Genomic DNA, 14,850 nt, shown 5'->3' with positions numbered 1-14,850 from the left:
CAAGCAAAATATAAAGAGACGAGACACATAATGAAACAATAATAGAAACAATTAAGAAAGTACTTATCTCTTGAGAGTGTGTCAGCTCCCTCCTAACCTTAGTATTCTTGGGTCCAATCAATCTCGTTCAATTCATCAAGGAGTTCACATCATCAAGGATGTCCAACTTTGTCGACATCATCACCAAGAAGCTAGGGTTTCTTCTTTCAGCGGAAGCAATCTTAGGGTTTGTTCATAAGCTCTAGCTACATATATGTCTTTCAACAACAAAACTTGACAAAGTTTTAGCAACAATAATACTTTATCCTCAGTTAGCCAAACCCAGTAGCAACACAACATTCTATCCTCATACATTAGCACCAACAGTTATACAGGGCTTCAATTATATATATATATATATATATATGCAACATCGCACTTCTTATGTTCCTACTCATCAGAGAATACTTATGCAGAGGTATTAGATCAACCAAGCAATTTCACATTTACTACCAACAAACCACAATCAAGTGACCAAGGCTTATCTAAATATCAGTAGCAAATTTGAGTATCCTAGCTAGGGTTTGAATAAAAACCCTATCAATCCTCAACACTTAAGGGTTTGGTCCGTAATTGCAATCAATTAAACCGTAGACGATCCAATATTCAATACCTCAAACCCTAGATCATGGTTGGCTTTCTTTTCAACTTTGATTAGTATCTGTTCTCGGGTTCTATCCAAGATCTTTCTTGCTTAAACTATTGCTACAGCAAATTCAGTTATGTGCTTAAATTTCAATACTTGACAAGTTCATTAGCAGAGGAAGTAGCCCTGGTCAATGGCATATGATGATGGGATGCTTGTGTCATTTCACAGTAAATCATCGATACACTTGCCCATCTATTGCCCTTATGATATATAACCAGCGTAATCGAGTTAACAAGACTCATATTCCTCATCATGGATCACTTGATAGAGATATTGTTCAAACTTGAGTCATGTATGCTCCCAAATTCTCAGACGAGTTCATCAACACAACTCCAGTTCAGATGATTCATGATATTTAACAGACACTAAGGTTGTTATGGTTGCAAAGCTCCATGCCTTTTGCATTTGTATGCAAGGTTATCCAGACTTGAAGGTTACCAATACAACGAACTTCAGGCTCAAGTTCTTCACAAATTTGTGATCACCTTTTTCTAGTTTGAGCAACGTTGCAAAAATTGGATAAAATAAACCAAGCATGAAGGCCCATATGGATACGAATGGCATATACCAGTTCATTAGATCACATTTACAAAATAGAGGAAACTTGATGTTAGATGTGTTGAAATTTGGGGCAACTTAAAGATGAATTTCCCCAAGAGAAATCCAATTGCCCCAAAGGGAAACCCAACTACCTCAATAGAAGCCCATCTCACCCCAAAGAAAGAATTCAAATGGGATTAAAGAAAAATTATCATTATTATTTAATATAGCATAAATTTATATGGGCAAGTATTTATGTCGGCTTCAATTAGAAAATTTGAATTTGTGTTTTTCCCTCCAAAGTTACAAGTCGGTCCATTAATGAATTCATGTCGGATCCGTGAAAAGTCATGTCCATTCACCCTGAGGAACAACTATATAAAGGCATTATTCACTCCTTAAAGCCATGTCAAGAGCTCGCATATACTCTCTCTGAGGCAACTCGCATTCATGTAATGTATTGAGAGTAATTCCAATGATGTATGGTCGTAGTCTCACAATAGTGATGTATGCCAATGATGTATGATGGTAACCTATATGACAATGATCTAATGATGTGTGGCAGTGCTTCTATGATAAAGATGTGTGGGTGTACTTTATGACAATGATGTGCATTACCAGTGATGTATGACAGTATGCTTTATGGTAGTATTGTGTGGCAGTGCCTTTATGACAATGTGATGTATGGCAATGTACGACAATAAACCTATAACAATGATACATGGATGTATGGTAGTGTTACTTGTGCTCTTCTTGAAGATAGAGATCTATGCTACTTACAAATATCTGAAAGCAGTCTGAATGCCTCAATTGTCTTGACAGTTGCCATCTCATGAGGATCCTGTATGATCCAGGATTGACCCTTATGAGGTTTTGACCTAGTTTATGACCTGAATCCCGGTGTCTCTATTGTGTATGATTTTCTTCTATTGTTCCTTATTGTTCCATTGCATTGTTGATGTTAGTGTTCTCTCTACATAATTGTTAATGATGATATGATGTTATGGGGTGAATGTAATGTGAAAATGTTGAAAAAGTTTTAAAATACAATTATCTACAAGAGAGAACAATCTAGCCCTAAAATTAACAATATGAAACCTAACAAAGGTAACTCGAATACCATAGTTCAGATCTTGGTCTTGGTCTTGAGTCTTGACTTTTATGCAAGCTCGGACTAGATTTCATAAATCCAGGCTTCCAACAAAGGGCTCGGGCTTGATGCCAAATGCTTGAGGCTTGAGCTACTTTCGCACAAAATTCTGCTTCAACCTCTCCTTCACATCAGGAGAACAATTCTTGCTCCACTCAAATTTCTTTAGATGAAGTCTCTTAGACATGGCTTATCAAAACTCGCAATTAAAAAAAAATGGATTTGAAGACAATGTCGGCCTTGATTAACCACGATGTATATAAATATTATATGAGATTGCCAACAAGAAACAACCAAGAGCGGAGTCCTGTAACATTTTCGAATCACTCTTAGACAAAATCCTGTAGCATTGGATCTCGGTCGAAGTTCCTCAATAGATTGGACTTCATGGATTATAATTCAGATTGACTTGAACCTCAATCTTGATATTGACACACACCGTATTGTGGATTTTTCTTCGGATCTCTTTCCTCAGAATCTTAGACTTATTACTCGGATTCTAAAATCTCTCACAAGACTTTGGACTATGCTTCAAAACTCAGATCACAGAAAGAAAATAACGTTGAACACTATTATCTACAGTAACCTCCACATGTAGATGATCTTGGATATATACTTGGATCTCAAAAGCATGGATTTCTCACAAGACTTTGGACTATGCTTCAAAACTCGAATCACATAAAGAAAATAACCTCGAACACTATTATCTACAGTAAACTCCACCTGTAGATGATCTTGGATATATACTCGGATCTCAAAAGCATGGATTTGGATCATCAATAAGAGAACAAGCTTGGATTTCTATCAAAGCTATTGTAGTCAACTCGGAGCATAAACTTGGTTTAATTATGATCTCCAACCAATGATAAACAGGACTAGGATTTCGGCCTAGTAAACCCCTGACGTTGTGAAGCAGGGGTACCCGAACCCAGCGGTGGGGTTCTCGTACCTGTATTTGATTCGCGCACCTAAGTACCGGAAACCGATTCAAGTTCTTCTCAAACGCACCCTTCTAAACCCGGTTCGGGTATGAAGAACCCGACACTAAAAGTTAAAAATGGGTTCTTTCTTTGTGACGGGTACCTTGTAAAAGGGTGAGTGGTTCCCTAAAAATGGATATGCGGAGGGTACACCTACTTAGTCACAGAACTAAGAGGGTTGAGAACTTAATCTACATTCATAGCACATTTCGTCTCATATCTCGAAAAGACCCAAGCTACAAGGAGAGTCCTTTCGAGAGATGGGACCAATACATAGATGATGCTACATGTGTGAACAATATAACCAGATGGTCTTATTGAGCTACCTCCAGTTGCTATGGATGAGCAGGAGCCTCCAGATGAGAGTATCCCTCCCTAGAGAGCCTACTGACTGATGAGCTTAGTGATCTTGATCATGATCAAATGGATGTTGATGAGTGATGACATGGCTTGAGGAAGCCAAATCAATTATCTTGAGACTTGTTCATTGCTCAATTTCAATTTTTTTTGGAATTTTCTATTTCATGTGTGGAAATGCCTTCAGGCAAATTTTGAATGTAGTATGATAATGGAGTCCTCGACATATAATATATATCTATTATCATGATTCACATCTCTCTGCTTGTTATTAAATTTGAAATTTCAATGTGAATGTTCAATGTTTCATTTTTCTTGCTGTAAATTGGAAGATTTTAATATTGAAAATTCATAATTTGAATTTCATGATTCATATTTCAAATATATATATATACCCTCGCTGAACCCACGCACCCTGTTTCAAAAAGTGATGTATCAATACATGTCCTCGTCCCTGTACCCATACCCGAACTTGCGTTTCCTGGCAACTTGGCCCTAAAGTAGTCACAGTCACTGTGATGATTCGGACCTCCAGGAAATACCTTCAGTCAATGATATCACTTCGGAATTCTGCTCATAGGTCAGTCCTCTAGCCATAAATAATTCGAACAAGGGACAAATCTCAGGTCTTTGGTGAGGCCACAAAGAATAGAGTTTTGAACTAGTTGAGGTAACCACAAAAAAAATTCCAATCAGAACTTCAGTCCCTTGAGCAGAATCGCTTTGGATCTTCACGGAAACAAGTCAGAATTTGCTATGTATCAGCAGAAAACCAGTCCAGAACTTCGCTTTAGATCCTCAGAGAACTCTCGCACTTCCAACCTTGGATCAGTATGGAACTCGAGCCTTATGAAACAGAGGAGTAAATAATTCGGACCTCTGTTCGGGAGAGACTTGTTACCATATAACTCAGTTTGTATGCACAAAGATTAGTTGCTCTTTAACCTCGCTCTGATACCATGTTGATTTTCTAGGGCACAACTAAAAATTATTTTCTTCAACAGATAACTACTCCAATGTTTAGTTAGCATCAATTACATATACATTAACCATTATTATTAAGCAGTGATACAGAAGAAAATTCAACCATTAACACATCAAAAAAGCAGTAAAGATAACAACACAACAAAGGTACAAGAGACACAGAAATTAGGTCTGAGCCAGGGCAAAACCCACAAGGGAAAACCCATCAAAGCTTTCCTTACGAGAGAATACCCAGTTCATCAAGTACATCACTCAAAACAGAGTACCAAGAAATATTTGACCAGTAAAGTGTCTTCCCACAAGTGCCAAGCCTCTCCCCTTCAATTTCATCCTCTTATACCTTCTTTCTACGATTAGAACAGAGATAATCCTTGAGCCAATTCAATGATCAAATGAGGAGATGGTCTCACATATATATAGTCTTCAAATGGGGTCAAATGGGTGCCTCCAAGGGGCCCAGCCACCTCGATCAAAGGGGGAGCCAACTTGATCCTTGTGGGTGCAATAAATTCAAAATTTAATTTCCTTTTTCTTTCTTTTATTTTTATTGATGGAAATACCAACCATGGCTACAATTTTCTCAACACAATTACCCATGTAGGCTTGTAAGCAATCAAGATCAACCAAATGATACAGAAAAATATCATCATGTATGAGATACAATTTTAGATTCAATTACTAAACATAAGACTCGCTATTTTAGTAAGATGAATTACAAAATAGAATCACTTTTTGAGAATACCTTGAACTACTTCTCCCATGATCACATTACAAATGTGCAAAAGTTCCTGTCCAAGCTATAATTCTCAACATTCATGTCTCGAAATTTATGCAAGGTGATATTTCCATTGGTTGATTCCTCAGATAATTTTCTTACCACACAACTTGCAACTAAACTTTTGTTGATAATGCCTATCAATGGGATCATCATATTCCCACATAGGGTCCAAATTTCAAAGTTTTCGACATTATCAGAGTACAATGGTTAAACCTATAGGGAAAAAAATGAAAAAACATTCAAAAAATCAAAATGCAATAATGCTGCATAGACAAAAAGGATCTAGATTCTAAATATGATAGATCTCCCACAATCCACTAAAAATTAAGAAGGAGAGGGAAGATCCGCCTCCCCCACCCCCATCTTCCTAGTCCTTAGCCCAAAGAAGAAGAGTGGAGGCCTCCTTTGCTGTCAAACCCTTTTACTGTGTTTAGATAATGAGATTAAATAATAATAGAAAAGTAAAAATCAGGTTATAAACCTATCTTTCTGCATATTGGGCAATATTTTCCATCAAATAGCAAACATATTGCCATATTATCGACCTTGGAAAATATCAAATAGTTTAAAGCGATATTATCACCAGCAAAGGCACATCACAATATATCGCGATGTTAGCAATAATATAGCTATGTTTGCAACATTGATGCCAACACATATGCATGACTGCCGACTTTTTTGTACTAAAGCAGAAAAGATATATATATATAAAAGGAAAAAATATTAAAAGAAATTTAAACATGTCCAGAAAGAAAACCTGTCCTACCAAAAATGAAAAATGGGATAGAAATTTCAGAAACCAAGAAAAGGAAGAGGGAAGTCATATTTTTGGAAGCATGCTGCAGCAATATCTGGAAAAACATTTGCTCTATTTTGATCATCAATCACAGAGTAGACCTCTATTAAGGATACTATATGAAACCACCAGACCTATTCACTTTTACATTTTCCTTGAATAAAGTAATGGACCGCATATTCATGTACGATTGAATCAAAAACTTGATAGAGAGTGAATCCTTCAGTCTCACACTATAATAGAGAGATTAAGAATGAAAGTACGATAGATCCTACGATGGCAAACCATATAGATTACTTAGCCTGATTCATATCAATAAAGTAGACATTATAAAAGAAAGTTGGTATCATGCTGCAATGTTACTATTTCTGGCTTCAAACATACCTTTTGATGTCGCCTTTTTGATTCATCACAAATCCAGCTCATTTCCAACTCAAATGCTTTATCCTTCGCTTCATCATGTACTCCATATATGCTGTAAATGTCATGTATTCCATATATGATCATTTTCAAAGAATCAAATATGCTTAGGCCATATACAAAGAGAACATTAGGTCATACGTATAGAATTACAGTAATATTAAAAAACAGGTACTTCAATTTGCAAATGAAAAGCAATTTGGTAAATAATAGTTTTATTTACTCCACCTCATAGTTTGTTAGTTGTGCATATATGAAACTTGAAATAACAAAAAAAAATACAACTAAAATATAAATTTCATAAAGTCTGCTATTCTTATCTATCCTATTTTGTATGACAATCTGCATGGCAATATACCCATTCTGATTTTCAAACAATTCCTCAATTCTTTAGAGTCAGTTATCTGATGTCTACCCACGTAAAGGTGACAGATTCTTTTCACATTTTGTTTTTCAAGGAGCTGTGATTTCCAAGTAGATGTTGGAGCCATTGTTCTTTCTAAGTGAATAATTATGTTTTGTAGCGATGGGCAGAGGTGATAATTTTCCAACCGGTATGCAACAGTCAAAGCCATATGGATAGTCTGCAACTTAATCAACACATAAAGAATCTAAACAGTGAGTTTCTGAATCTCTCGTTTGCCTTGAAGAAACCCAAAAACATTCATTAAACCTCTTTAGTGCTTTGAAGAAAAAAAACTTTCTAAACCATGCATTGCTTTGAAGACACCATAAAACCTTCTAAATCTTTCTGAAGCTTTGATGAGCCACAATTGACCTCTAGATCAAGCTCACAAACTGTAAGAAAGTCCCCAGAAATAAGGTATCCCATATCAGTTTTCAGGTTTATTTATAATGTGAACACTTTAGTGGTACTATTTCATTACTGCTAGGCAAAAAATGAATTAAAAAACTCTGTTAAATTAAAATTGATAGCCATCTGTCTGTGAAACAGATACCGACACTCACATTTTTGCAACTTCTATTACTCCTTCTCTGCAAGTCATTTCAGAGAGCTTCAACTTCTCAATTTCACTGTAGACATTTCAACAGATGGTTTAAAATGTATTTCATCAATAGATCTAGAATAAGCATCAGGCAAAATGTTCTCAACAGAGTGTATATGAGTATCTCTAGGCCAAGAAAATGATATTACCCAAATAAAGGACGCTCTTATTTAGATAAGAAATTGATATGAATTAAAATCATGATCCACTGAACTCACGTTTTTGCAGCCTGCCTGCCTTTGCCAATAGCTGTCCCAAAGTATCGCTGCACATGCATTAGAATGCCATGTGAGTAGACTCAATTTCCATGATATCAAATATTTAACCTACATCTGATTTCTGATATAGCATAACATAACATCTTTCCTTGATATAATCCTCTCCCTAAATTGCATGCAGTAGTCTTGACTCTCAAATATAACTGGCATATTTTAGAGGCTATTAATAACAATAATAAGAGAAAATAACTACAATAGTTCTTCCATAGCTGCGTAGATCAATTTTGGCCTAGCTTGTTTAGCCCAGTCCAATGGCTCCCAGGAAAAAAGAATCTAAGCTCCACTAACGGACTAATCTCAAGGAGTTCAAAAAAAGGACAAAATGCATGCCCAGCTTCCTTCCGATTGATTCTGATTTTTGACAGGGTTTCAAATAATAAACCTAGGAAGGAATTAGCGAAAGGAATTATTGTGTATCACAGCAAAACAGGCTTGATTGTCTACCAAATAGGTAAAGGGAAAGCTCCAAGCCTCTAAAAATAGCAAAAGAAATGGCATTAATTCAATGCCTGAAAAGTGCACTGGAAAGGCACTGAATAGGCGGAAACTCCAATTTAACAGTTAATTTAGCTAAAGGAAAATAGTATCTATAAATCCATTAACTATGGATTTAACTGAAATATCAATGGCCTACTTAATATACTAAAGTACAGTCGACCAGTATCACAAAACTCAGCATCAGCAAAAAATTGGAGGACGACATCAACTCAGCAAAATTAGCAAACTCAGACACCTGAAAAACTAAACAACATAAAAATTGGGATAATTAAGAGTTTTACAACACTGCTGTCAATTTAATCACGTTCCAAGAAAGACAAAGTGACATGGATAAATTATTCAATCTGAGCAGTGAAGTTGAAAATGACTAGGTATAACACAAGCAGGTGTGGAGAAAAACAATAAGAAGAATCACTAACTATAAGAGCACTAGCGGCTTGAACATTGAACCCATTACTCAGTATTCCAAATTTCTATTATTACCTGCATTACGAAGGAGGCCCAACAGTTTTCTAAGTCCTAACTATGAATTGAAGCTGCAAGAGAAAGAGGAAGGAGCATAAACAAGGACTAATTGAAGTGATACTTGGTACTAGGCACAGAGGAATGTGTTGAAGGAAATGTAACTAGGTTCGGTCTTCATAAATGTAATTTTGATATTTGTATTTATTCAAGAAAAGAGAAATTATTTTTATATTATTTGTCAATGAGTTTCTTGCTCATTGAAAATAGGTCAAGCACATTTTAAAGTGCTTCTAGAAAGTCAAAGTCAAAATGTAATTATGATGAGACCCTTTGAGGGCATGTTACATCATATATGTCAACATACAAGGTCATGGGAACACCTCCAAGCATAGTCAAATCCTCTCCTAGCCACAACGAAGTCTCCAAGCAGCAAAATGATAAATAAAAGATGAATTATCAAGTCGGCCTAATGGACAGTCAAGTCGGCCTAAAGAGGAGGGACAGACCTCTATTTATAGAGGCTGTCCACTCCTCATTTGAGATTACTTCACTCTGAAATCCGCAAGCAAGAAAGAGGACGAAGAAAAGCAAAGGAAAAGGGTTACAAGGGCAGCGTGATAAGGAGACAGTTTCTAGAGCAGCTACAGCCACACGTGCGAGGTTAAGGAAGGTCTGCCTGCGGCCATAGCAGCAGAAAAGTAAAGGTCATCCTATCTCACTGTTTTGGGTGCAAACAAGGTCTACAAGGCCTCTCTCTACAAGCAAAGATTGAAGTTGCAGGGACTGTTTTCTAGGGTAGAAAACAGTCACACGTGCGAGAATCAAATCTCTTTATACAGTCATAACAGCCCTACATCCAAGTTAGTTGATTGGTGGAAAGAATAAAGGAACCATCATAAAGAAGAAAAGTCTCATCAATAGTGTCTTCACTAGAGCAAGTTCAACAAGGTTACTAACAAGTTGAAAGAAGAACGAAGTGCCAGAAGGAGGACACTAAGGTCAATGTGCCGAACGTTATAGTGCAAAAAGAGGAAGGATTTTACTTATGCTTGGATGTGATGCAGGAGCATCCGGAATTAACCAGCAATGTGAAAGTTTGTTCACATGTGTCTAAACAAGTTGAATTTCATTGACCTAATTGGTCAAAAGTCAGTTTTACTGAGAGGGTTGGATCTCTCAAGAAATGAGTTGTATTTTATTATTGTAATAGATAGAAATTGTCTTATTTTAGGTTCAAAGATAAGTTGTTAGCATAGATGTGTGGTAGAGCTAGGAATTAGAGATTTAATGTTAGATTGATTAAAAATAGAGATTGAGTTGTTAAGCACAGTTAGAGTAATCTTCGATTGTACAAAGGAAGAAAAATGTAATATAGAGAGAGACAGAGGGACCGAGAGAAAGGGATTGAGTGAGCGAGAGCCAAGAATTAGCATGTGGATTTCTGTTGAAATAGAGGTCTTTTCATATGTTGTAATCGAGCCAAGGCCGAGACTTTGTACCTTTTGTTATTATGAATAAATTGTTGTTGTGCGCGTGATTATTTATCAAGCCTATGGAAATCCTCATTATGCTTTTGTTTTCTTTGTATTCGGGAGAGAATTGATGATTTCTTTGTTTTCACGCTTCGCAATAGAAAACACAGACTTAACGGAAAAAAAGTGAGCTTTTGTATTTTTTTTAGTGTTGAGCCAAATCAGATCTCAGTCGTTGATTCCTGTTTGAACCAACAGAGAGAACTATCCCCGACCGTTGGATCACCATTTATCGCATCGCAAGTTTATTTAAAAGGAAGGCAGACCCAAGTCTTCAAGAGTTGCGAGTAGCGACTCCCGAAATATCGCATCGCAATAGTGGAGTGGCATATGGTAAAGGCCCCACCCTTGAAACCTCGCGACATGCGACTGCCGATATATCGCGTTGGAGCATTTGAGTAGGAGCAATAAGACCTTAAGCCAGGCGAATTAGCGATTGTCGATATGTGACGTGATCGGCGCAATATATCGCATCAGGACTTTTAAAAAGGGGAAACATTACATTGGCGACTTGCGACTTGCAATTTAATCTGGACTGTTAGCTCATTTAGATCGTGATCTCCGATGAATAGCGAACCTTTCTATTTATAAAGGGGAAAAGCATTGTTTTGCCCTTTTTTCCAAAGGCATTCCGGCAATAAAGGAAAAGGCAGAATTGTAAAGAAAGGGTGAACCGCGAGGTGATTGTTGAGATTTCTGAAGCCATTGTTTCCGCCTGCGTCATTTGTGGTATCAGAGCCGAAGTTAAGGTTGATTGCAGAAAAAATGCCGCCAAGGAGAGGAGCTGGCATTGGTCGAAGAAGACTTGAAGCAAATGCAGTTCTACTGGAAGAGATCTGGAGTCTACGTACGAGAATGGAAACAATTGAGACTGCTCAGAGAAGAACACCTAATGAAGGAGCTGACAGTGCTAAAGAAGAATCTTCTGAGGAAGAAGAAGAGGAGGAAAATGAAACTACCAGAGTTATCAACATGTTGGAGAAAGTGGGAGGAAAACCAAAGATGGAAATTCCTACATATGAAGGGAGTCTCAATGCAAAAGATCTAGAGGATTGGATCAGTTCATTGTACAAATATTTTGACTATGAAGAGGAAGCTGACAACAAAAAGAAGGTGAAATTTGCAGTTACCAGATTGAAGGGTCATGCAGCTATTTGGTGGGATGAATTACAAACATCCAAAACGAGAAAAGGAAAGTCCAAGATCAAGCAATGGGATAAAATGGTGAGTAAAATGAAAGCTAAATTTATGCCTAAAGATTATCAGTTAAATCTTTTCAAACAATTGCAGAATTTAAGGCAAAAAGGAATGTTTGTTAAAGAATATACAGAAGAGTTTTATAGATTGAGTATTAGAACAGGACATGCAGAGGATGATATGGAGAAGGTAGCCAGATATATCAATGGCTTAAGGTATGACATCCAGGATGAGATCAGCTTGTTGAGTCTGAAGACTATTGAAGATGCCTATCAAGCAAGTTTGAAGGCAGAAGAGAAGATATTGAGAAAACAGAATCAGAGGAATAGAGGAAGAAGCTCCATAAGAGGTAGAAGAACTACAAGACCAAGGGGACAACAACATCAGCATGAAGCAGGAAGTTCAAGTAGCAGACCATCACAGAGAGGAGAATTTAACAGAGGAAGATTTGCGCCCAGAGGAAGAGGCTAAGGAAGAGATATTCAGTGTTATACATGTGGAGAATGGGGACATGTGTCATGGGACTATCCTCATAATAAACCAGCAAGTCAGAGGAATGCGAATGTGGCTGAGGCAAAGCCAAAACCACCTCGACTTATGGAAAAGGAAGAATCCCCTAAAGTAGGAGAATCCATGTTATTGAGAAGGACCTTGCTTAAGACAGAGAAAGAGATTGAAGAACCAGTGCAGAGGAAGAATTTATTTAGAACTACTGTAAATCAAAAGGTAAGTGTTGTAAAGTAATAATTGACAGTGGAAGCACTGACAACCTTGTTTCTACAGAGATGGTGGACAAGCTCGGACTAGCAAAGACAATACACCCTACTCCTTACAAAGTGTCATGGTTACAGAAAGGACATTAGATTATTGTGACAGAACAATGCAAGGTTGAGATACAAATTGGTACGTATAAAGATGTGATATTATGTGATGTAATGCCCATGGATGTATGCCATGTATTACTAGGAAGACCGTGGCAATTTGATCGAAAAGCTATTCATGATGGGAGGAGAAACACTTATACTCTGGAGAAGGATGGAACTAAACATACATTGTTGCCATTGAAGGACGACGCTGACAAAGGAACACCTGGAAGTAGTATTATGCTGATAAGCGGAAAGGAGCTGCTACAAGAGGTAGTGAAAAACGAGGAGTTGCATTTTGCTATTGTGGGAAGACCAAAGGTAATTTTAACTTCCACAAACTTGGATGATTTGCCTGAAGGAGTTAAAATTCTATTAGATGATTTCGTTGATATTATTGTGGATGAGTTGCCAAATGCATTACCACCGATCAGGAGTATTAGTCATCATATTGATCTAATACCAGGAGCAAGTTTGCCAAATAAAGCAACGTACAGATTAACTCCTCAAGAGAACGCAGAAGTTGGAAGACAAGTGCAGGAGCTGATGGATAAGGGGCTAATCAAAGAAAGTCTTAGTCCATGTGTTGTACCAACAGTACTCAGTCCAAAGAAAGGAGGAGAATGGCGTATGTGCACAGATTCCAGAGCCATAAACAAGATCACTATCAGGTATAGATTTCCTTTGCCACGCATGGATGATTTAATGGATTGTTTGAGTGGATCAAAATATTTTACTAAAATAGATTTGAAGAGTGGATATCATCAAATAATAATTCGAGAAGGCGATGAATGGAAGACTGCATTTAAAACAAACAGTGGGTTGTATGAGTGGTTAGTGATGCCTTTTGGACTCACTAATGCACCTAGCACATTCATGAGATTAATGAATGAAGTCTTGAAGGAATATGCAGGCAAGTTTGTTATTGTTTATCTTGATGATATTCTAGTTTTTAGTAAAAGTAAAGAAGAACATCTAGAGCATCTTAAGTTGGTTCTAAGAACTCTGTAGAAAGAGAAACTACTGATAAATCTGAAGAAATGTAGTTTCATGAAGGAAGAATTAAGTTTACTTGGGATTTGTAGTTTCTAAAGAAGGATTGAAATGGATCCAGAGAAAGTCCAAGTAATTTGGAACTGGCCTATTCCCAGAAACATATTTGAGGTAAGGATCTTCCATGGTCTTGCAAGTTTTTACAGAAAGTTTATCAAAGGCTTTAGTCAGATTTGTGCACCAATTCTTGAAACAATTAAGGAGATCAATCAGTCGTTCAAGTGGACAGAAGCAGCAGACAAAAATTTTAAATTGTTGAAGAGGAAAATCACAGAGGAACCAATTTTAGCTTTGCCTGATTTTGAAAAAGTATTTCAAGTTGAAACAAATGCTAGTGGAGTTGCAGTTGGTGCAGTTCTGAGTCAGGAACAAAGACCGATAGCGTACTTCAGTGAGAAATTGAATGAAGCAAAGAAGAAATATTCTTCTTACGATAAAGAGTTTTACGCTATTGTACAAGCCTTGAAAAAATGGAGACATTATTTGCTGCCAAAAGAATTCATATTGTATTCGGACAATCATGCTTACAGTTCATCAATAACCAGCCGAAATTGAACCAGAAACATGCCAAGTGGGTAGAATTTTTGCAAAGCTTTACTTTTGTGATAAAACACAAGAGTCGTAAGTCAAATAAAGTCGTTGATGCATTGAGCAAGGTAAGTTTTGTTGTGAAAGAATTCAAAGTGGGTGTTGTAGGATTTAAGGAAATGATTGAAATGTATAAAGATGATGTAGATTTCAAAGATATCTATACAACAGTTCAGAATCCAATAGTTCATAACAGAAGTCAGTGGTTGGATTATCTCATTGAAGGAGGTTTATTATTTAAAAGCAACAAGTTGTGTATTCCCAAATGTTTTATGAGGGAAAACATAATAAAGGAGAAACATAGTGGAGGATTATCTAGTCACTTTGGACAAGATAAAACCTTTGCTTAGGTGAATGCTTTTATTATTGGCAAAAAATGCACACTGATGTTAAGAAATTTGTTGAGAAGTGCAGAATATGTCAACATGCTAAAGGAAGGAGCCAAAATACAAGATTGTATCAGCCATTGCCAATACCAGACTGACCGTGGGATGCAGTTAGCATGGATTTTGTTTTGGGATTACCAAAAACCCAGAGAGGGAATGATTCCATTTATGTTGTAGTAGATAGATTTTCCAAGATGGCACATTTCATTGCATGTAAGAAGACTAGTGATGCAACACATATTGCTAATCTATTTTTTTCAGAAATTGTAAGATTACATGGGTTACCTGTA

General features: G+C 36.9%; 1 protein-coding gene across 1 annotated transcript in view; it reads right to left on the bottom strand.

The window, feature by feature from the left end:
- Nucleotides 1–14,850, bottom strand: part of LOC149184641 (proteasome subunit alpha type-3-like) — a 96,076-nt gene that overhangs the window by 49,124 nt on the left and 32,102 nt on the right. Inside the window, exons 8-10 of the mRNA XM_089417639.1 lie at nucleotides 7,919–7,965; nucleotides 7,663–7,728; nucleotides 6,658–6,748 (exon numbers count right to left, since the gene is read on the bottom strand). Coding sequence (XP_089273765.1) covers nucleotides 6,658–6,748; nucleotides 7,663–7,728; nucleotides 7,919–7,965 — 204 coding nt within the window. The remainder of the gene's footprint in view (nucleotides 1–6,657; nucleotides 6,749–7,662; nucleotides 7,729–7,918; nucleotides 7,966–14,850) is intronic.

The sequence above is a fragment of the Pinus tabuliformis genome, chromosome 3_2, assembly GCF_031772625.1.
Source record: "Pinus tabuliformis cultivar Carrire ecotype Pingquan chromosome 3_2, CPIR1, whole genome shotgun sequence".
Lineage (NCBI taxonomy): Eukaryota > Viridiplantae > Streptophyta > Pinopsida > Pinales > Pinaceae > Pinus > Pinus tabuliformis.
This window is presented reverse-complemented; position numbering and strand designations above follow the sequence as displayed.